The sequence below is a fragment of the Lepidochelys kempii genome, chromosome 6 (assembly GCF_965140285.1).
Source record: "Lepidochelys kempii isolate rLepKem1 chromosome 6, rLepKem1.hap1, whole genome shotgun sequence".
Classification (NCBI taxonomy): Eukaryota; Metazoa; Chordata; order Testudines; family Cheloniidae; genus Lepidochelys; species Lepidochelys kempii.
This window is the reverse complement of record NC_136385.1, coordinates 68658729-68680295: the sequence shown is the minus strand read 5'-3', so window position 1 is coordinate 68680295 and position 21567 is coordinate 68658729. Positions and strand designations below refer to the sequence as shown.

Genomic DNA, 21567 nt, shown 5'->3' with positions numbered 1-21567 from the left:
CATCAGCCTCACCGGAAGCTGATGCTGCATCCCCGACCACCAAGTTCAAAGAATGAGAACTGCATGGGACAAAAAAAAAGCTCGAGGGTTTAACTCTTGGATCCATGTCTGCACTCCTCTGTTCTTTCCTCTCATGTTGGCACCATTATTGTAGCCCTGCCCTCTCATGTCAGCTATCGCAATTCCCGTATCTTCCAGCTTTTTAAGAAGCATATTTGTCATACCAGCTCCTGTAGTATCATCAATGTCAATACATTCTAGAAAATGCTCTCTGACAGTCACCATTGCAGGGACATTTTCACCAGGTTCTGCTGTTGTTACAAAACACATTAAAGTCATTTGTTCCGTATGGCTGATGTCAGGTGTGCAGTCCAGAATAACAGAGTAATATCTTGCTGACTTCAGATCTGCCACAACCTTCTGTTTGACTTTTGTTGCCAGTAACTGTATGATCTCATTTTGAATTGTTTTTCCAAGGTAGTGGTGGGCGTACATTTCTTGGGTGGTGACTCTTCTTAGATGCTCCTAGAGTACAGCATCAAACTCAGCCATCAGCTCCACAATTTTAAGGAAGTTTCCATTGTTTGGCACATACAGCTGATCTTAAGTGTCACGCAGTGCTAGGTTTTGGGTAGCAAGCATTCTCACAATGGCAATGAGCCTTTTCAGAACATTTTGCCAGTAAAGAGACTGTGATGTAATCTTCTCTTGATGCTGATCATCTACGGTGGCCTTTAACCTTAGTCTCATCTCAAGCTCTTTCCACCTATGGAGTGCTCTCTGGTGATTTGTTGCCTTCTCATGGCATGCCAGATTTCTAGACAGATTTTTCCAGCCCTTTGTTCTTGTAGCACCCATTGTGGCTGGAACGTTAGACTGGAAGAGTTTGCAACAAAAACAGTATGCAGCATTCTGGGTTTTTGAGTACATAAGCCATGGCCTCTCCACTTTGTCACCATTGGGGATTTCACGCCGGTAATGTGTTGGATGGAAACGTCTATTTTCATTGTCTTTGGAGAACAGGAAGTTTTTCACTTGCTGTGGCCCATGCAGTACAAGGAAGTCCCTCAGGCTACTGCTCAAGTGGGTCCACAGTCCTGGATCATCTCGACTTAAGGAACTAAACTCAGCAGCAGCTGTTTCTTGCGCCTCCACCACACTCTTGTCTGATCTACACTTTTCTTCAGGAATGTGCATGGTTACATCCATTTGAGATGGAGATATGGATGCTGCAGTAGATGCCAGGTCACCTGCACTCTGACTAACTGGAAGATCAGGCATCTCCTCACCACTCACATCCTCACTGTGGCCAGAAGGCTCATTGTGAACATTTGTGTCTATGTAGCTCGGGAGAGATCCTTCCTGCTTAGATAGAAAAGCTTCCTTTGCTTTTTCTTTCTTTCTTCTGAATGCTGCCCCAGAGGGGTGTTTTCTTCTTTCATTCATGACTGCTGTTCTGTGCCAGCTATAGTGGCTCTCAACACTCAGTTGAAGGGGACACATAAGCAGGCTGGTAGCAGGGCCTGAGTGAGGGAAGATATCAGCGTCTTAAGGTCCTAACTGGCTCCTACTACTTCAGTTGACTGCCTGTTCTCTTCAAGTGGGTTCAGGGAAGCAGCAGGAAACAGGAAGCTCCCTGAGAAGCTGGTGTTAATCAGTCCAGGCTCCTGGGGGTGCTAGAGAGGTACATAAGAGGCTCCTTGTCCTCTCTCTCCCTGCAGCTCCTGCTGCTTTCTGTTATTCCCTCTCACCTTTTCTCCTGCCTGCCTGTTACGTCTCTTGTGCCCTCCTTCCTCCAGCACAGCACTCCACCATCTCTGTGCATCTAGAGCAGAGAGAATACATATGCACCAGACACAATTTTCTACACTCTGGGTCCTAGTGGCGCCCCCGCACAGTCTGGCACCTGAGTCGGCCGCCTCAGTTCGCCTCATGGTAAGGCCAGCTGTGAGTGATAGCCATCCAAAACTAGCATACTGTCAGCTCTTTCTTCTGTGTGCCATGTTGCATCAAGCTTCCTCATTAATCCCTGTGTTTTTTTTTAATGGGGGCACATGCTCTAGGCCAGTGATTTCCAAACTTGTTCTGCCGCTTGTGCAGGGAAAGCCCCTGGCGGGCTGGGCTGGTTTGTTTACCTGCCGCGTCCGCAGGTTCAGCCGATCGCGGCTCCCAGTGGCTGTGGTTTGCTGCTCCAGGCCCATGGGAGCTGCTGGAAGCGGCGGCCAGTACGTCCCTTGGCCCGTGCCACTTCTAGCAGCTCCCATGGGCTTGGAGCAGCGAACCGCGGCCACTGGGAGCCGCAGTCGGCCGAACCTGCAGACGCGGCAGGTAAACAAACCAGCCCGGCCCACCAGGGGCTTTCCCTGCACAAGCAGCGGAACAAGTTTGGGAACCACTGCTCTAGGCAGTGGGAGAACTAGAGTTAGGTTCCACCTCACAAGGGCCGGATTCTGCAATCCTTATATACACTGAGTAATATTTACTCATGTAAGTAGTTCCATTGAAGTCCATGCAAGGGTTGTAGACTCTGGGCCTAAATAAGAAAAGTGGGAATCAATATTTGGTTGCATATCCCCTAATTATTTTTATTAATTCTTAGCAGTCTCCCACTGTATGATCTCTCTTCTCCCCCTTTCCTACCCCTGAAAAGTCTGGTTCTTAGCCCCTGATGTAAAATGATCCTGTACACAATTGAGTGTCATGAACGGTGCCAAATATATATATCCTGTTTTTTGGGAGAAGACCTTAATATTTTTAGCTACCTGCTCTAAAAAGCTATGTGGCTTTTCTTCCCATTTGGTGTATGGGGAGTTCATGTAAAAGAGAATGGTTTTTGTTTTTATTCCCCTACAAGATAATATGTCCAGCCTTCCTTTGTTGCAACCCAACAGAGCAAATTGAAAAGGTCCCAGAGCTTCAGCAAGCTAGAAATGAATCCCCTGTTTAGAGGTTAACTAAAGTACTTCTCCCTCTTCTTTAAAATGGGAATAGGGTTAAGAGCCAGGCAATCTGCTACCTATCCTCTTGCTCCCTCCGCTGTGCAGTTGTGCACAGGCAATAGACATAATCTCTTTGTTTTGTTTCTCAGAAGTTGATCTGCCTTTGAAGAAGGATGGGTTCACATCAGAGGGAACCACACTGGAAGCCTTGCTGCGCGGGGAAGGAATTGAGAAAAAAGTGGATACTAAAGAGGAAGACACTATACAGGAAATCCAGGTAAAAAAGAGCATTTATGTTGGCTGCACCATATGTCTCCAGACTGGGACAGCAGGGCTGCCTTTAAGATTTTACCTTTCATTCTCCAAACCCAAATCATTTGTCTGTTTTCAGTTTGTGCCTTTGTGTCAGAATGCTGTATTAATGCATAGTGATATCATACCCGTGTGCCATGGAATGTCATGAAACCCTGACACTATGTTGTGATGCTCAAAATAAATTCAGAATTTTGTATAACTATCCAAAACTATAACTAAAAGTGTCACAAGAATTGGGACTGCCTGACAAGTTCTTGATGGCTTGCAACCCAAACACGGCAGCATTTGTACACGTGAGATTATCAGCTACGCGACTGACTAGTGGAGAGAGATGAGTCCAAATCATAAACTGGATCTCAACAGCCTCGAGCTTTGGGAGAGTTCAGATTTTGATCTTAAATTGGGCCCATAGCTACTGATTTAAAAAAAAAAAAAGTGGCACTGGCCAGTCTGTTTTCTTTGTCCAAACAGAATGTCTGAAAGTAAATAGCATAAATGTGTTTTTAATTTCTTTCATCTTTAATAATCCCAGTTATTATTAGTAACACAGGCAGGGAAAACTTTATTTATATCTTTCCATTATCCCTTTAAATATTAAATAATAAGGATTGCCTTCTGATCATTTACCAATATTAAAAGTAAAAACTAGTTGCTGGTCTCTGGTATAGCTAGGATCCTGCTAATCTAAGGGACTACCAGAAGAGTTATATGCAGTGTTCATAATGAAATCTTTGACTCTGGCCAGTTTTGTTGAGGTTTGCAAACCTTTCAGGGAAGTAGAGGCAAATTTTGAACGAGCTGAAAGCTGCGTTCAGAATGAACTTACACCGATCTATGGTTTCTAGTGTGAATCACGTGAAACTGGCAAAACTTGGTGATTTTGGCTGAGATGCAAGTGTTGGGGTTCGTTCCTGAAACTTGAAGCAAAACTCAAGTATGTGGCCCAACAGAGATCAAAACTGAAAATCACGAGCATCAAATCTGCCTAGCTCTGGAACCCAATCCTGCAGCACTTACGCGTGCGAGCAGCCTCACTGAAATTCCACCTATGTAAGGGCTGCAGGATTAGAGCTACTAGTGACATGTGTAAGGAAACACTGTACATATATATGTCTACATTCGCAAAAGTGACTTGTGATTTTGTAAGCCTCAGTTTTGTAGTGCCCAGCTTGGGACACAATAAAGGAACCTGATTTTTCAAAAGACAGATGGCCTGCACCTTGGTGCACCCAAAATGTAGGTAATGATTTTTAATCTGTTTCACATCCCTTTAAATGAGAACCTTCTTTTCTGTGGGATGGACAATTGCCAAAGGAGAAGCATTCCATGTTCACAATGAGGTCTATGTGAAAAGCCTCCTTCATCTCCCCTTTTCTGATTTTAATAAACTCAAAGCCCTAAAGACTCTATTACAGCCGCTTCCAAGGTCACCAGAAGTCATGGTGCAGCATCTTTATGAGTGCCTTTGGATGCTGCTGTGCAATCTGAGCTCCCAAGTTATCCCTGGCATCAGCCTGAGGAAAGAGACTTCAGAGACAGCGGAATTGACAGCAGTCTTGGCATCACTGCATTACAAAGTGGGGAGGGAAGAAGTGTCTGTACAAGGAGCCTTCAGCTGTACTCTCTGAGCTGTGACCTGTCTTATGGATGCCGGTTTCATCACGGAGCTGATGAGAGGCTTTCCTTGCTGCTGTTTCCTATGCATGTGCAGCTTTGTTGGATTCAGTCTGCGCAACAATTACTTTAACCATAGCTCACTTTCAGCAGGTGGTAGGGATGGTTGGACAGTTGGACAAGATCATCATTAGTTCTTTGTGCCCATGTAGAGGTGTAAGGGAGGTTGCGTGTGTGTATGTGCAAGTCTCCCTCTGACTCCTCTACATAGGCTACACATTCTGCTAGTCTCAGCTTGGGAAGGTCCAGGAGGAAGCAGTCTCTGTGGGGCTGCTACTCCTCCTCCTATGCAGGTGGGGGAGCATGAACAGAGTCATAATTCCCTCCTTGGTCCCAGCTAGGAACTGCCCTTTACTATGGGCTGAGAGTAAACTTTCACTCTAGCCCTTAATGTGGATTGGGAGAAAAGCAGGGACTCGTTGCTTACCTGCATTAAAATATGGTGAATTGGAAGAGTGTTTTGGAAGGACAGAGTAGGAAAATAATAGATATTTTGCTAAAAAAAGAATAAAGATTGCCCCTTCTTAAATAGGTGCAGTCACTATGGGCCAGATGTTCATCTACTATTTACATGAATTGAGATTTGGCCGCATGTGAGATCACTGTTGAACCAATGCCTCAAGTGGGGTGAAAACGGCATCATCTTTTGGAATAGGTTTAAACCAAAGTCTTTGATCAGTCATTAAAAGTTGACCTGGCATTTTCCACAAGAATTAGAGGTATTACCTGGCATCCTGGCCATGTTCACATGTGGTTAATTGGTCTGCCTACTTTGAATTTGCCCTGTAATTTCAACTGGAGAAAGTATTCTACACTATCCCTCCTTAATACTGTTGTGTAGTGTTGCTGATGCAGAATGGAGTTGCTGGAGTTGAAAGGCACTGTGAAAATGGAAGATGTTATAAGTAGTTTTCAAAATTTTTTAAATAGCATTTATCTCTTCAGGAACAAAAATTCTTCAGGCATCCTCTGGACTTTAAAAGTATGAAGTCGCCCCTACCGATATATGTAACTGTGTGAATTTTGAAATAATAATTATATGTGGTGATGGGCAGTGACTTAATGTTTCATCCTTCCAGGAACTAAAATTATGGGAGAAGACCAGGACTCACAATAGTTTGATCCCATAAATGGCCCCCTGAGGCGTTAAAAAAGAGAGAAACATAAATCCCAAACCCTACAGATATTAGACTTCCCACCAAACTCTACAGGTTATTTAAACATTTTTAAGGGACACCATGACAGATATAGCAATTTCTTGCCTTTCCTCGGGAGACGTTATTAAATTAAGTTTTAAATATCTTTGGTGTCCATTATATTAAATGCAAAGTTTGTGTATTATTATGAGGCCTGGGAGTTCAAAGGACTATACTGAAAATGTGCAAGCAAAAAATGGACTTTTGGGACAGTAAGTAAAGAAACAGCTGAACTGCTCTGCCTGGGTTCTGGTTCTGAATCTGAGACAATTATGAAACTTGTAACCATGGGGAAAACCCAGTTGTGGATTTTGAAGGACTGACACCTAGCAGAGTCCTTGTTAGAGTTGTGGGGTGATCTCTGGTAAGATTTTTAGCATGCGTGCAGGTTCTTTTGTTGTTTTTAATATGTTCCTCTGTAATGCTTTCACTTTAAGAATAAATGTGCTTGCTTAGAAAGAGCTGTGTGGTAACATAACTGTGGGCAACACAGGCATGAGTGAGATGCAGGTGAGAGGTGATGGCTGGGAGCTGGGACCCTAGAAGTGGGTGCCCTTGGTGGACCATGGAGGGGGAATAGAGGTGCAATTGCCCTGAAACTGTGACAAATGTCCAATATCTTGGCTCAAAAGTGTAAACGGATAAGATTATAATAATGTGGTGCAGGTGTTCCTCCAGATTCTAAATCTCTTGTCAGTGAAATCTCTCTGTGTATTCTCTCCCAGCACCCTGAGCAGTCAATGCCGAAGGTACACAGGGCTCAAAACTAATGTGTTTTGCTCCTATTCTCCCTCTGCTGGCTCTGTAGCAGCTTTTAACTAATAATGATCCAGGAGACTGGAAAGGTCAGAATTTGGTAACCGATTACAAAACCTTTCGATCACCTCTAACTCAGTGGTTTGAATCCGTTTCATGGCGAAATGATATTGCCATCTCAAGACTTAGTGGTGGCCTGTCTGAGTGGTTTCAGACCAGCTCCTAAAGAATAAGCACTCATATCATGACTGACACTGGGTGGCCCCTTTTTGCTCTCTTAGCAGAGATGCTAAAGACTGAGTGGGTTATGAAGATTGAATAATCCTTTCACCTCAACAGGAGTTTGCTCCGTCTCAGTATTGTGGGGGAAGCTTGCACTGTCACTGCTTGCTATATCTGCTTTGTGGATGCTTCCAGAGCTACCAAATGGGACACCTTTCCCCAAGCATGGAATTCACAAAAACTGGAAAAATTAACAAATCCCAGGCACAATTCTGTGAGGTGATGAGCAATTGCTACTCCCATTGACTTCAGTGGGAATGACATTTGCTCAGCACTCTGCAGGATCAGGACCCCTTATTTCCAGAGCTGTATAGCTACTTAAGGTACTGGTACCCCAAAAGGATATTAACTTCAAGGGCCATTAGAAACGCAGAAAATGAATGTTTCACTAAATGGGAAAAATTGTAGACTACTAGGGAAAGAAATGTTGATTTACATCTTCTAAGAGTTAATTTCAGAAGAGAATCTCCACAACCCCCTCACCCTCTAGACTGTGTCTTGCTAGTGTCTGGGATGTCAGCCTTAAGACTGGTATTTCTCAGGAACCATTTCCCTGTGGAAATGAGGGTGGGTGAGGGAGGAACTCTCTAACTTTTGAGGGTGTTGACTGGAAGGAATTGGGGATGCTTGGATCTGATTCTGGCATTAGAGAATTAGTACACTTGTAATTTTAATCACCTATTTAGACCTCTTGTTTGCATGTTATATCCATTTTTGTCTGTGTTTACCTCTTAAATCTCTTTGGGACAGGGACTGTCTCTCTCTTTGTGTTTGAAGAGCACATTTTGGGCATTACCACAATCTCAATTGTAAATAATAGTTGACCATGTGTGTCTTCTAGCAAACAATAGTCTTTTCTTCTAAAAATGATTATTGTTCCCTATAGAGAGTTTTGGAAAATGATGAAAATGCTGATGAAGTGAATGAGGAAGAGGAATTAGAAGAAGATATTCCAAAACGAAAGAACAGGCCCAGAGGACGGGTAGGTTGGGAATCTATGAGAGAGGAAAGAAGGGAAGCAAACCCCTATTCTCACATTCTCAGTTGGTTTCTGACACACACACACACACACCCATAGATATGCTGAAGTGATATCCATGTGGTAAATTGTGGAATGACGGTCAGTGATTTTTATGTCTTCTCATGTTTTCAGTTTATTTCTGCCTATTACTAAGAAATAACACTGTTGGGAGATGGAAGCAAATTAGAAGATGGAGCAAATTTATTATAGGGATGAATTTTTATTTTTAAAATAAAATCTAATAATGATTATTATTATTATCCTGTTATTACAATCCGCTGACCTTGAAATACCATTCCTTACTAAAAGATAAATGCAAAAAATATTTGCAGTCCCATAAGCCAAAACAAAGTCATCTTTGATTTTCTGTTTTTTGTTTAACAATTTAAATACATTTCTCTATGTTCTTCAAAGATAAAGTCAGCAGTGAAAGTTTGTAGTAGCACTCTAAGGGTAAAATTCCGGCACAATAGAAATCAATGGCAAAACTCCCCTTGATTTAAATGGGGCAGGATTTCACTCTCAGGAGACAACATCCCTATAGTTTCCTATCATGTCCTCTCACAGATCTAGCAGTAAGTCAGCTAAGTAACAAGGTCACAATTTTAAAACATGGAGTCAAAATTTTCAAATGTAGATCCCTAAAGATAGCCCCCTAAATGAAAGTAAACATGATTCTCAGAGGTGCTGGGCACTTGCATCTGTCATTGAGTGCAGTGGGAGCTGCAAGGGCACATAATCTCTGAACATGCCTTTTGGTGTGCTTGGTGGATGTTTTGAGATAAAAAACAGATAAAAATAAAATTAAAAAAATAAGAAGAGCTGTTTGAAACCTCACTCATAACGTGTTTGTGCAAACCCTCTGTTGTTCCATTATTTCAGCTTCCTGCTATTGTTCACTTTTGTGCTAAGACTCTTTGAATAAAGATCAAAATACTTTTTTTTAATTGGAAAAGTGTATTTTTCACTCTCCATTATCAAAATTGGCTGAACAGTTTGACTGAATCTTTCTTTAATATTTTTTAAAATTTAGCCTTAAACAGAGCCAGAAAAGGGTGAGTTTCAGAAAACTATATGATTTAGTAATCAAAAATGGGTTAGAATGGATACACTCATACAACCTTAACTATAGCTATCACTAATACTTCAGCTACGTGGGCCTTTCCTAATAAACTTCCTGTCATGGAATTTGGGCATTCCTGTCATTGGAAATGAAGGATCAAATGGATAGTGAAAAAGATATTTAGGTTGGGAAAGGAGAATTATCTTTCCTGGCATTCATTTCCATGCATCCTCAACCCATACAAACAATGCTCTGATGTTGTTATTGTTACATGCACTGCTGTACTCCCCTCTCCAGGAAGCTCTGTGAAAACAATACTAATTGTTTAGCTTTACCATTATAAATAAAATAATCTCTGGGGGTTGGGAGCATTTAATTATTCTTCTCATCCATCTGGAAGCATACATTTATATCGTGCTTTCTGTTCTAGAGCCCCTTATTAAGCGCAAGCACAGTGCAACCAGCCACAATAGAATCTCTTTCCCTTGCCATGCTAGTGAGTCCTGCTCTGCTGGTGACCTTGACTTCTCACAGTGATGAGGATGCAGAGGGGAGAAAGAGCTCCAAATGCCATAAACTTTTAATTGAGTGAAGTCAGCATGTTGAACCAAAACAGAATTATACTTTAAGATGTAGGGCCAGCTCCTCAGCTGGTGTAAACTGGAAGTCTGCTTTTGAAATGCCCTGCTCCTCACGAAGTGTGCAACCTGAAGTAGGAATTAGGACAAAGGGGTCAAAATTGAGGAGACTTGAAAGCTGAACCCGAGAAAGGACTGCACTTCCTTGCCTAGAAAGGAGGGATGGGGTATTGTTAAAGGCTGGTAGACTACAGGGGAGGACATGCTGAAGGGAACTAGATTCTGCAAAGTTTGGCCCATAAACCTCTTGCTATTTGGAGAACAAATGAGGACTGAAGGCATTGACACAGGATTAATGCAGCAGAATTATTGCTCTGAACATTCCAAATTCTGTGTGTCCCTTTCTTTTCCTACAGCATGATTTTATTTTTAATTCTGGACCCTACATCTGTCCCTCTGGCTACTCTCTCTGTTTGGCTCCATTAAGCTGCTTCAAATCAGCTCTGTTGAGGCTTCCAGGCTTCATACATCAAGTATCCTAGTCCCTGCTGCATGCCAGCAGGAGAATGAAGGCAGCTGTGGATGACTGAATCCAACAGACTGAAGCCCTGACAGCATGAACGTGGCATTCAGTTTTGTGCCCCTGGGGTGACTGCCTGGTTTTCTGGCCCCCTAAGGCTAGCTCTGAAATAATGGATGTGCTAGTAAAGAGACTGAAGGCCAAGGAGATGGATTCACACAGAGGTTTTTAAAATCTTTGTTGGATGGAGCTGGGCCATGAAGTTTGTTTAAAAAATATAAAAGCAATGCAGCTGCACATGTCCAGTACAAGTGCTCTTCAAGTACATACTGGGGGGTGTGGGGGGACATTTTCAAAAATGCCAAAGGAGTTTAGGAGCCATGTCCTATTGAAAGACACTGACTCAATCTGAAAATCTCCCCATGTTTGATTTATGAAAAAGAGTATATGTGGTCATGTCATGAATGCTTTGCACTTGTATTTCTGTAAAGGACAGTTAGAAGGGAAACAGCTGGCTGTAAAATGCTAAGCAATGGATCTTAAATTGCCATTCTACTCTGAAAAGTGATTATATTAAAATGACACCACCTTACTCCACAGATCTGCTCCCTGTGTGTCTACAGAGTCATACTGCTAACTAGTGCCAAAAAGAAGTCTTTACTGCACTTTTATTCCTCTTTGCCCTGCAGAACCAGTGCCCCTAGCCTGGCCAGGGGGTTGGAGTCTAGTCTGTCCATCAATAGAATTGTTTAAGGTCCAATCAGTTACACCTGTGCTAACCCACGGAAGAAAGCGGGGTTGCACAGGTGTCACTAAGGGCCTGATTTCGCTTGTGCTGAGAGAAGAAAGGAACCTAGGCTTACTCTCAGCGCCTAGGGTGAGTTTGCAGAGCTGGCAATCAGGAAAAAAAATAATCTTTTTTATTTGTAAACTGAGCACTGAACCTGATATTGAATCACTGAGAGACAATGAACATGGATCGCATAAATCAATTATTGCAGAATCATTTTTCAGGGTAGACGCACCCTTTAATTTATTCTTACAAATCTTGTTTCCTGGATGCACATCAGCTTCCTTAAAGATTGTGTTTGTAGTTACTATGCGGAGTTTGTGCCTCACTACATTTCATTTGATTTACATGTGACTCACTCAAGGAGATCACACACTGGTCAGAATGTAGTGCCCTGCTTTGAACTCTGCTTGCAGGAGGCAAAACTCTACTGATCATACCTAACAGTATCCACCCCATCCAGCCAGTCACAAATCTGTCCCTCTCCTCCAGGATTACAATGAGGATAGGCTTATTCCTACTCCATCCAAGTGGTTAAGAGGCTTTCTTGGGTTTGTTCTGGAGACCTGAGCAACCCAATGGGATGGGGTTCATTTTAACCTGTGCAGTTTATGTAAGTCCCTCTTTTCATCATTGACCAATGGTATGTCCGTGTAAAACTGTCCCTCGTGCCTTGTCTTCAGACCCATGATGGAATACGGCTCAGTTAACTTGAGTGCTATTCAGTGTACATCGAGGAGATGCAAAGGTTAGCCCATGGAACCCTTTAGTATTTGGGACACTAATACTACTTTCTACATCTCTGCATCATCTTCAGTTCTACCTGCTAATGCTGCTTCAATTTCATGTTCTCTCAAACAAAAAGCAAAGGGATTCAGAGCAGTTAGCTCTAGGAGGGAAAGTAGGAGCCAAGGACTTATCTATTTGGAAGACTGAAACAATTGAGGTGTGTTGCTTTTGCCTGAGGACTCAGTGGCTCAGAGTATTAGGAAAGGGCCATGTAACCTTCTCCCTTGAGATCACTAGTTTGAATAGAGATCAGGCCCAAAGTTATTATCATTTAAAGACTGTCCATTGGCCGACATAAAATAATCCACATCGCAACCTTGACCATTGTAACTGGTGCCCAAGGTGGCAATCTCAGCTGAGAATAGTGAAGATTGAATGGCATTAACACTGAACTCCATTCTTATCCCTGGCGTTCATATCAACACTGATGCACATATGCAGGGCAGCACTTTATGGATAAACCAAGGACCCCAGTCTCCTGGGCTGTTGGGCTAGCACCTTTCACCAGCACAAGATGTACTTTAAAAATATTAAAAGGAAAGAATCATAGTTATATCTCATAATATTATGAGCCTGTTTTCAGACTGATTTCAATCGTGTTACTTCTAGCCACAAATGGATTTATGCCCTCCCATTCATTCATTGATTAGGCTCAATACTTGAACACCACCTCCTGTGACTTGACTGAAATATGCCATGGCAGTGAGGCAGGAATCATTATAGTACTGTGACTAATCAGGTAGGGATCTCTACTCTAAGGGAGCTCTGCCACATTGAAAGCTCAATAAATATACAGTGTGTTTTAGGAAAAGGCAGGGCCCTAGTAATCTGGTTACAATGATGTAACACTACTGAAGTCAAAGATGCATTTAGTCCATAGTTTATACTGGTTGGGGCAAGTTGAAAGCTGTGAGGGGCACCGGAATGGCGTTAACGTCCTTATTCTCATTGTAGGCTCGGGGATCTGGAGGTGGCAGGAGAAGGAACGATGCTGCCTCCCAGGATGACCATGACAAACCTTACGTTTGTGACAGTAAGTAGCACCCAAACCACCAGCTCTGCTTCCGGCCTGGTCCAACCAGCTCAAATGCAATCAAGGCTTCATCTTCTCCTTTCCAGCAAAGAGTCCTGCTGTTCTCTGACTTGCATGTCTTTCACCTGCTGCTGCTGCTGCTGTTGGGGGTTTTTGCATGAAGGAAAGAAAGTGAAATCACCTCTCATGGTCTGTCAATCTCTCTCTCTCTCTCTGTGGCTTCTCTGCCTTAACACTCTCTCTCCCCACACCCCCTTGTAAGATTCACCCTCTATTTCTTTCTCTGTTTCAGATTGTTACAAACAAAAGCTTAACTCAAAAATCTCTGACAAAAGTACTTCACCATTGTGTATCTCTCATTTATTTTTGTGGCGATTTCCTTTCTTTCAATCCCTTTTTAAATCTCAGTGGGCTAAATCTCAAAGTCCTAACTCTCTCAGCCCTTCCTCAGACAGAGCTCTTAGGGACATCAGTGGGAGCTGTGCCTCGGTAAGCACTGCTTAAAACCTGACTGCCCAGTTCTGTCACCAAAGGAAGGTGTGATTGTAGCCTGGGTAGGCATACTCATGTGGGCATTAATCTAGTTAGCTCAAGTACCAACAGTAGTGTCTGTGTGGTAGCACAGGCTTCAGTGTGGGCTAGCTGCCCCAGTGCCTCCTGCCAGGGACCCTGGGTATGCAGCTCAGGCGGCTAGCCAATGCTGAAGTCCATGCTTCCATATTGTCACTACTATTGTTACCTTAGCTAGCTAGATGAAAGCTAGCATGGATGAGCCTAACCACACTACTGTCATACCTTAATTTGCTGTGTAAATGTACCCTGACTCACTGTGAGTAGTAGCTGACTCTGTGATGGGTTCCAGTGGGACTGCAGGTGAAGTAAGGCATTACTCAAAACAAGCAAGGGTGTCAGCCTGTGAGGAAGAACTCCAGAATTTGGCATACTATGAATTCTTTTTACAGTTAGGATCTGTCCATTGGCATTTTTTCTTCTTCTTTTCAACACTTTCTCGCTTCAATACATCCGATTCAGTGAGTGACATGCTGGGCCAAATCTCTGTCTTTCTGAGAAGCTCCCATTTCAATACCTAGCATAGACTGGGTGTTCATTGGGAACTTGTGCTGTCAGATACCACTTAGCATAGCAAGTGGTAACTAACCAAAGCTAACAGAGTGTTGTTGTGTGTTGAGTCGGTTCCAGGATACTAGAGAGACAAGGTGTGTGAGGTAATATTTTTTATTGGAGAAGTTGGTCCGATAACAGATCTTACCTCACCCATCTTGTTTCACTGAAAGCTAATAGTGTCAGGAGGAGAGGTGACCATCTTCATTTCACAGCTCCAAAATGTTTTGGTGGGTTTGGGATGAGTTGGTACGCCCACTCCTTTCTGCCCCCAACCTCCCAACTCTTCCAGCCCCAAAAGACCAGTAATCACAATTGCTATCTATGAATCTGTAGTTTTTAAAAAATGAAGAAATCTGGAACATACATGAAAGGTTTATTCCCCACAGTCCAGCCATGCTCTTTCATGGTGAGGTTGGGTGACCCTTGTATGGCGTTGTGACTGGCATTCCAAATGTCTTGCTTTGGCAATGCAAATACTATGGGGACTCTAGGGATGGAGTTCCTTACTGGTGCAATTGATTTGGGAGGGAGAAAGTAAAGCCTTGAATGGGCAGAATGGTCTCTAATATGTCTGCACATGAGTATAACCTCATCATAGGAGGAGGAGCTCTTTAGGTTGAAAGGATGGGGGGCACCTCTGCAGGTTTATATTTAAGGATCTGTTTTGACATTGGAGGGTTGAAATTTCCCCTTTTAAGGATTGTCCAGAAGTTCAACACGTATTTTCTGTTGAAAATCCTGAGCCTTTCAGTGAGAGTGGATGTGTGTGTGGGATTGTCTATATCTCCTTTCTTGGAAATGCCCCCACATGCAAGGGCACTTCTGTGGATTATAGGCATTTTGAAGACATTGTGACTCTTTTCTGGTCACTCCCATTTCCCTAGCGAGAGTATAAATGATTTAGCTCAGCTGTGGGTTCACCCAGGCACCTTAGTGACATGCAAAGAGGTGATTCACAGATAGTATGTGACACATCAAAGATATCAACACAGGCAACAGAAATCTTAGCTGAAGCCAAGTTATGGTGCATGTTGTACCGATGTAGTTTTGCCCATTGCTAATTCCTGGTTTACATTTTAGAGTATAAATTTACTTTTTGTTTTGAAAAATAAATCTTTCCCACTCACTTTGGCTGAAATCTTTAGTTTTTAATAAACTTATGATCAGAAGTGGGGACCAACGAAGATGGCCAAGAGAAGGTTGTTATAGGTAACAGAACTCTTTTACATTACTATGGGGGAACGGAAAGAGGGTTGCTCCAGCTATAGTGCCATCTTCTCCCTCCCTTTTAATATTCATTAGAACTTATATAAATAATTTGTAGTGAATAATTTATTTGACACATTTAGACCCCTTTTCTGTTAATGAATTGTCAGTAAACAGTTTAAGATTTTTTAAAATTTATTTCTTCTTCAAAATTATTTGCCAAATATTTTCTACAATTATATCTTGATCTATAGATTGTTTGGGGAACGTTAATTCCCAATATTCAATGTATAAATTCACAGCTAGATTGGTTAGTTTTAGATGGGAGCATGCAGGTTACAGAGTATCGTTTCTGTTCCCTGTCTCATTACTCTTAGAATCACGTTACTGGTGTGAATGATTGCCTTCATGAGTCCAGAATTTGCTTTTCCTGTATATTCTCTAATTTTCACTCCAAATATTCTGTTTCCACAAACATGCCTGCCAGTAAATTTGGTTGCTTGAATGTTTGTGGAAAATGAACAAACACAAAAGGAGCACAGACAGAACTGATTTGAAGTATTAATTTATTTATTTAAAGGATATAGTCACAGAAAATTCTTTGAGGAATTTGACCAGCTCTGCTTTCCCATTTATAAAACTATACTTAGGAAACAGAATCTACTTCAACAGTTGTCAGTACTCGCATAAAGGTCTGTGAGAAGCTACCTGTCCATGTGTCAGCAGCATGGCTGTGAAGGAGCTAACCCCTGAGCCCTTGTTAGCTTCTTCGCCTCTGACTTATTGCTGGCAGACCTCCTTCCACTGGAAGATGGCAATGCTACTCCAGAGAAGGAACTGAGCCCTGACCAAGTGGGGACAGGTAATTGGTTATGTGCCACTTGAGCGGATTTTGCCCAGTTGGCTGGTCCAGAAATTAGAGCTGCTTGAAAAATGGAACTTTTGTCCCTTAGGAAAATTTTGGTTTTGTCTCAAATCGAGATGAAAAGTCAAAAATGTGGAATTTTTTGTGAAATGAAAATCTTATTTCAATCTTATTGAAATATTTCATTTGACTTGTTATACAACATACTATAATGGTTGAAACATTTTGACTTTTTATATTACATTCTAATGTAACATAAAAGTTGAAACAATGTTTTGATAATTTCTCATAAAAAATAACAACAACATTGATATGTTCCTGGGAAAAGTTTCCATTTTGTTGTATCAGCATTGTCTGATGGAAAACTGGTCAATCTGAACATTTTCGACCAGCTCTACCAGATACCCTTGAAAAGAGGGACCGAGAGGAGACCATGTGGGAGGGCTGTAGGCAGGAATGTGTACTGCCACTTACAAACACAGCCTGAATACATAACTAGGAGATATAGGGCCATACATCCAGGCTAAGTAGGTGCCAGGGTACCAAACCATGCTAGAAAGCAAACCCAACATAGCCCGGGGAAGACTGGGGAGCTCCTACTACAGCAGCTTCAGATGAACAACAGGGTACAAGTTTCAAATGAAGGGCAGAGTGAATGAATGAATGTATAAATGACAGTAAAGGACAATTGATGACATATGGTCATAAATGTTGCCCCGTGGGATCCACCAGCCAGAGAAGTCTCACCACAGCTGTGTTCTTATCCATGATTTGGTTGTCTTTGAAAATCAAACATCTTCACTCTGGTAAAACTTCATCAACATTATATGAAGTTTCATAGCTTGGGTTCTGGAACAAAAAACTGTGATCAACTCTAGCTTCTGAACTAGACTAGCTGACGTTCTTCCATCTGTCTGAAGTGGTCCACCTGTGCTAAGTCATCGAGACGCTACTTAGGGTAGGTCTACACTGCAGCTGAGAGCATGCTTTCCAGCATGGGTAGACAGACTCATGTTAGCTCTGCTTGAGCTATCTCACAAAAAATAGCACTGTAGCTCGGGGCTGCCCGGGCATGGCATGGGCTACCCCAGGGTGTGTGGGCAGGTTTGTTCTCAGATGGCTAGCCCAAGGTGCTACCTGTGCTGGCCCCAGCTACGTGGCTATTTTTAGTGTACCAGCTCAAGCACTGTTAGCACATGTCTATCTGTCCGTGCTGGCAAGCACGCTTCCAGCAGCAATGTAGACATACCCTTCTTCTTCTTCCTCCTTCTGTTCCTTCCCCCACCTCACTGTAACTAATCTGCAAATATACTTACTTGCATCTTCTTTTAAATTCCAGTGTTCTTTCCTTCTACTCTATCATCACATGTGGGGTTTCCCTTTTCTGCTTCTATAAAAGGAGTTGTTGCATGTAACTTTGTCAAGCATTTCCCTCTCTATTCTGTCTCACTGTTTCTTCTCATCTCTGTGTAACTTTTCTTCTCTTTATAGTGCACTTTGATTAAGACAGCTTACTTTATATAGCATCCTTTGTACATAGACTCTTTGAGGCTGGGATCCCAAGTGGGCCTTTTAGTCCATCCCCTTCACAATGGTAGAACTGGTTTAATTCTTCCTATCATCCCTGATGGACCAGTGACTAATCCAGCCTTGAGTATCCCTAGTGATGATGATTCTTGTCTAGAAGCTTGTTCTGTTGCCCCAACTGTCCTTTTGGTTATCAAGTTTCTCCAATTATTTAACCTGAATTTTCTCTGCTGTAGACTTACACCCATCACTCTGTATTCTCTTCTTGGTGCCTAATGAGAATAATTGTTTGTTGGCTTGTTTATACTCTCCTTTTCTGTATCTGAAGACACTTATCATGTCTCTCCTCCAGTTCTCTTATCAAGCTTGTTGCTGTCCTCCGAACTGTCTCCAATTTGTCTATTTTTTTACAGTGTGGTGGCCAAAACTAAACATACCTCACATCAGAAGGCTGAACTAGTGCAGAAGATAGGTATTAGGTTCAGTAACTATTTTTTTTTGTTTTACCCATAATGCTCCTCATATAGCATATTCCTTTTGTGCACATGTTATGAAAGCTAGAGAGGCAATAGACCTATTGAGTTAGTTAGTTCATTCTTTTGCCAGTGCAGGGTTGTATTCTCCAGGGCTATTTTCACTCATGATTTAAAGATCTCAAGCAAAGGGACTTTCTCCACTGCCACATTCAAACAGTCTTTATATTTAGTATACCTGTTCCGTCTCCATGCTACCTCAGCTAGTTATCCTCCGGCTTCAATTTCTTCATTTTATTAATCTGTCTTACTTGAAACATGTTACATTTATCTTTGTTGGATCTCATAGTTATTAATCAAATGATTGATTTCAACTCATTTCTCCAATCTATCAGGCTCATGCAGGGCATTTTTTGTTATTTTCCCAAGTGTCTGTGATCTTTCCCAACAATCTGTCCTCTGCACATGTCATTCTTGTATTCTCCACTCCATCTGCCAAATCAGTAATAAAAATATAGACTAGTACTGAACCCAAAATGGACTCTTGCAAGTGCCTAGGGCCAGTTTTTCAAAAGTATTTTGGTGCTTAACAATGCAGATAGGCACCTAGAGGGATTTTCCCCAAAGTATCTGAGCACTTCACAACCTTTAATATGTATTCGCAAAAATTGGTTAGTCTCTAAGGTGCCACAAGTACTCCTTAACCTTTAATATGTTTATTCTCACAATGCCCCTACGAAGTAGAGAAGTGCTGTTATCCTCATTTTACAGTTGGGGATCTATGGCACAGTGAGTAAGTGCCCAGGGTCACACAGTCAGTCTGGGGAAGATCCAGGAAGTAAACCCAGTCTCTCAAGTTCTTGGCTAATGCCTCAATCACTGGATCATCCTGACTTCAATTTACTTTTGAAAATCCCACTAGGTGCATCCTTTGGTACCTAAATACCAGTGTAAATGTGGCCCCGGTGAATATTTTGCACTTGGCCCTGAACAATTAATATTCTAAATTTGATTTTTGTTTTTTAAAAAAGCAGCCTCTACATTGTAGGTTGACCTCATCAATATTCTTCTAATTTTCTTGTGTGTCATGTGGCATGGTATCAAAGGCCTCATTAATGTCAGAATACACCTTGTCATCTGCATTCCCTTTGTACACTCACCCTATCCTGTTAGGCTGGGATTTTCAAGCAGCCTAAGGGAGTTAAGGCACCCAACTTCCACTGAATTTCAATGGGAGCTGAGCACCCAACTAGCCCAGCATAGCATATTACATAACTGTGGCATAACTTGTTTTTTGCACACCTTTGTTGCTCTCTGTTTATCACCATATTTTCCGGTATGTGCTTACAAAGTAACTGCTTTATTCATTGTTCTAACAACTTACCAAGAATTGAAATTAAATTTGCTCCTCTACACTCCCCTGTAGTCTTTCCTCACATCTTTGAAATTGGCATGATCCTTCCATCTTCACTTGCGCAAACTTCCTATTGATTTCAGGGGCAGGTTTTCTGGAGCAAGGCCTGCAAGATCAGGTGTTATGTTTGCTTTTTGCCTGGACTCTGAGACCTTACCTGCCTTTTTTGTTCTCAAAAACATTAACAATGGCTTTGATAGTACTTCCACTGGCCCATTGAACTCTCTAGGATAAATATCACTGCATCCAGTTAATTTGAATATATTCTGATTATAGCCTTGTGACATGCTCCCTCAGAAGTCTGCTTTGTGTCACACTTCCCTTGATAACTATTAGAAGCTTAAGTGCTAAACCACGGGATGACATTACCCTGCTTAGTGAAGACTGAAGAAAAGTAGCTATTAGGCACTAAGAACTAGAATAAAATAGAAGGGAAGTTAGAAGTGGATGGGGTTACCCAGTGTTGCTATTAAGGATGGGTGAATAGGATGACATTGGGATTCAGAGGGCCTATTCTTTCTATGATATTTAGCTGTCCAAAGCCAAATGTCAGCCTTTTAGTCCATCCCTCACAACACTCAGAGGCTTCCTGTCCCTGCAGAAGGTCCTAGACCTCTAATTATCTGTGGTTTCCATGTAGGATGATGGCAGTCCTGTGCCCTGTGAAACTGTTTGGGAGCCAATGTTAAACGAATTTGATGGTCTCAGTCCGCTTTCTAGATAAGCGTCCATATAAAAACCTTCATTACTCCTGCTACACTTATTGCTTATTGATTCCATTTTTGGCAGTCTCAGCAGAGAAGCCTAGGATTAAATAGATATGGAGATTACACGTCTCTGACCTGTAGAGGTGGGCCCCACTTAGATCAGGGTTGAGGCACACGGGTGGCGCAGCACAGGACTCTGTTGCTTTTTCTACCTGTGTTGCAGTTGCTCTGGAGATTAACAGAGGCCATCAGTTTTCAGGGTTTCCAATCCATAGCTTTCACCAGCAATTAGTTTAACCACATATAGTCACATTTAAAAAAAAAGACATTTAAACGTTTTGTTTCTGTCTTTAATATGCACGTAGCCTGAAATTAGCACAGTAGGTAGGTACCAGGGCACATCCAGTTGGTCAGCCCAAACAGAACCACTCATTGTTTGGAAATCCAGTGGGAAATGTATTACCATTTTGTCATTGTGATTAACTAGACTTGCAACATGACACCCTTGATCAGCAAGAACCAAACCTACTGCTTTTCCACCGACAAAGTTCAAAATACAACCTGTAAAATGTTAGACATCTCCAACTTCCAGAGTCTGATTATGACGGTTTTAATAATGGAAACTATATTCCAGAGCCAGTGCAAAACCGGGTTGGATTTTTTTGTGTGGAGAATAGGAGATGGGGATTACTTCACAAAATGGCTCCCTGGCAGTGATTAATTTAGGCTTTAGCATTTGACATTCCCTCCAGTTGAGAAGAAAGAACAGCCATTTGAAAGCAGGCAAAACAGAAGCAAAAAGAAGACCAATGTATGGGAGAAGGTGTGGTGAGAATGCAGCACTCACACCTCCCCCAATTTCCTGTTTCCACTGACACATGGATGATTTTCTTCTGTCTCGTACTAGTGACAGATTGTATGTGTGTGTAGTGCTGGCTAGAACATAGCTCACCTCCTGCCAAGGACCACATGTGTAACAGTCTCAGAATGAGAGCAGTGCAGCCAATAAATAGCTAGTGACAAAGCCTTTTGAGCCATAGACCTCAAAGCACTTTTTAAAACAAGAAGTATCATTATCCCCATTTTACATAAAGGAAAACTGAGACACAGCTGAAGTGACTTGTCCAAGGTCACAATACTCTTCAATGACGGAGTTGGGAATAGAACCTGGTTTTGTGAGGCTCCCTGTGTATGTAACCAAACTGTCTCTAAGAAGGGCTTGTTTTCCCATAAAATAATTGGGTAAAATGTTAATTTCAGATTCAAAATTTGGAAGCAAATTAAGAAAAATCAC

At 42.1% G+C, this 21567-nt stretch overlaps 1 protein-coding gene across 6 annotated transcripts in view; it reads left to right on the top strand.

Annotated features, from left to right (window-relative positions):
- DPF3 (double PHD fingers 3) overlaps positions 1 to 21567 on the top strand; it is a 221714-nt gene that overhangs the window by 123485 nt on the left and 76662 nt on the right. For all 6 annotated transcript variants that reach the window (XR_012159436.1, XR_012159434.1, XR_012159439.1 and 3 more), the window contains exons 4-6: positions 3089 to 3216; positions 8049 to 8144; positions 12878 to 12956. Coding sequence is in view for 1 of the 6 variants with exons in the window: in XM_073348533.2 (XP_073204634.1) it covers positions 3089 to 3216; positions 8049 to 8144; positions 12878 to 12956 (303 nt within the window). In the remaining 5 variants the exon portion in view is untranslated. The remainder of the gene's footprint in view (positions 1 to 3088; positions 3217 to 8048; positions 8145 to 12877; positions 12957 to 21567) is intronic.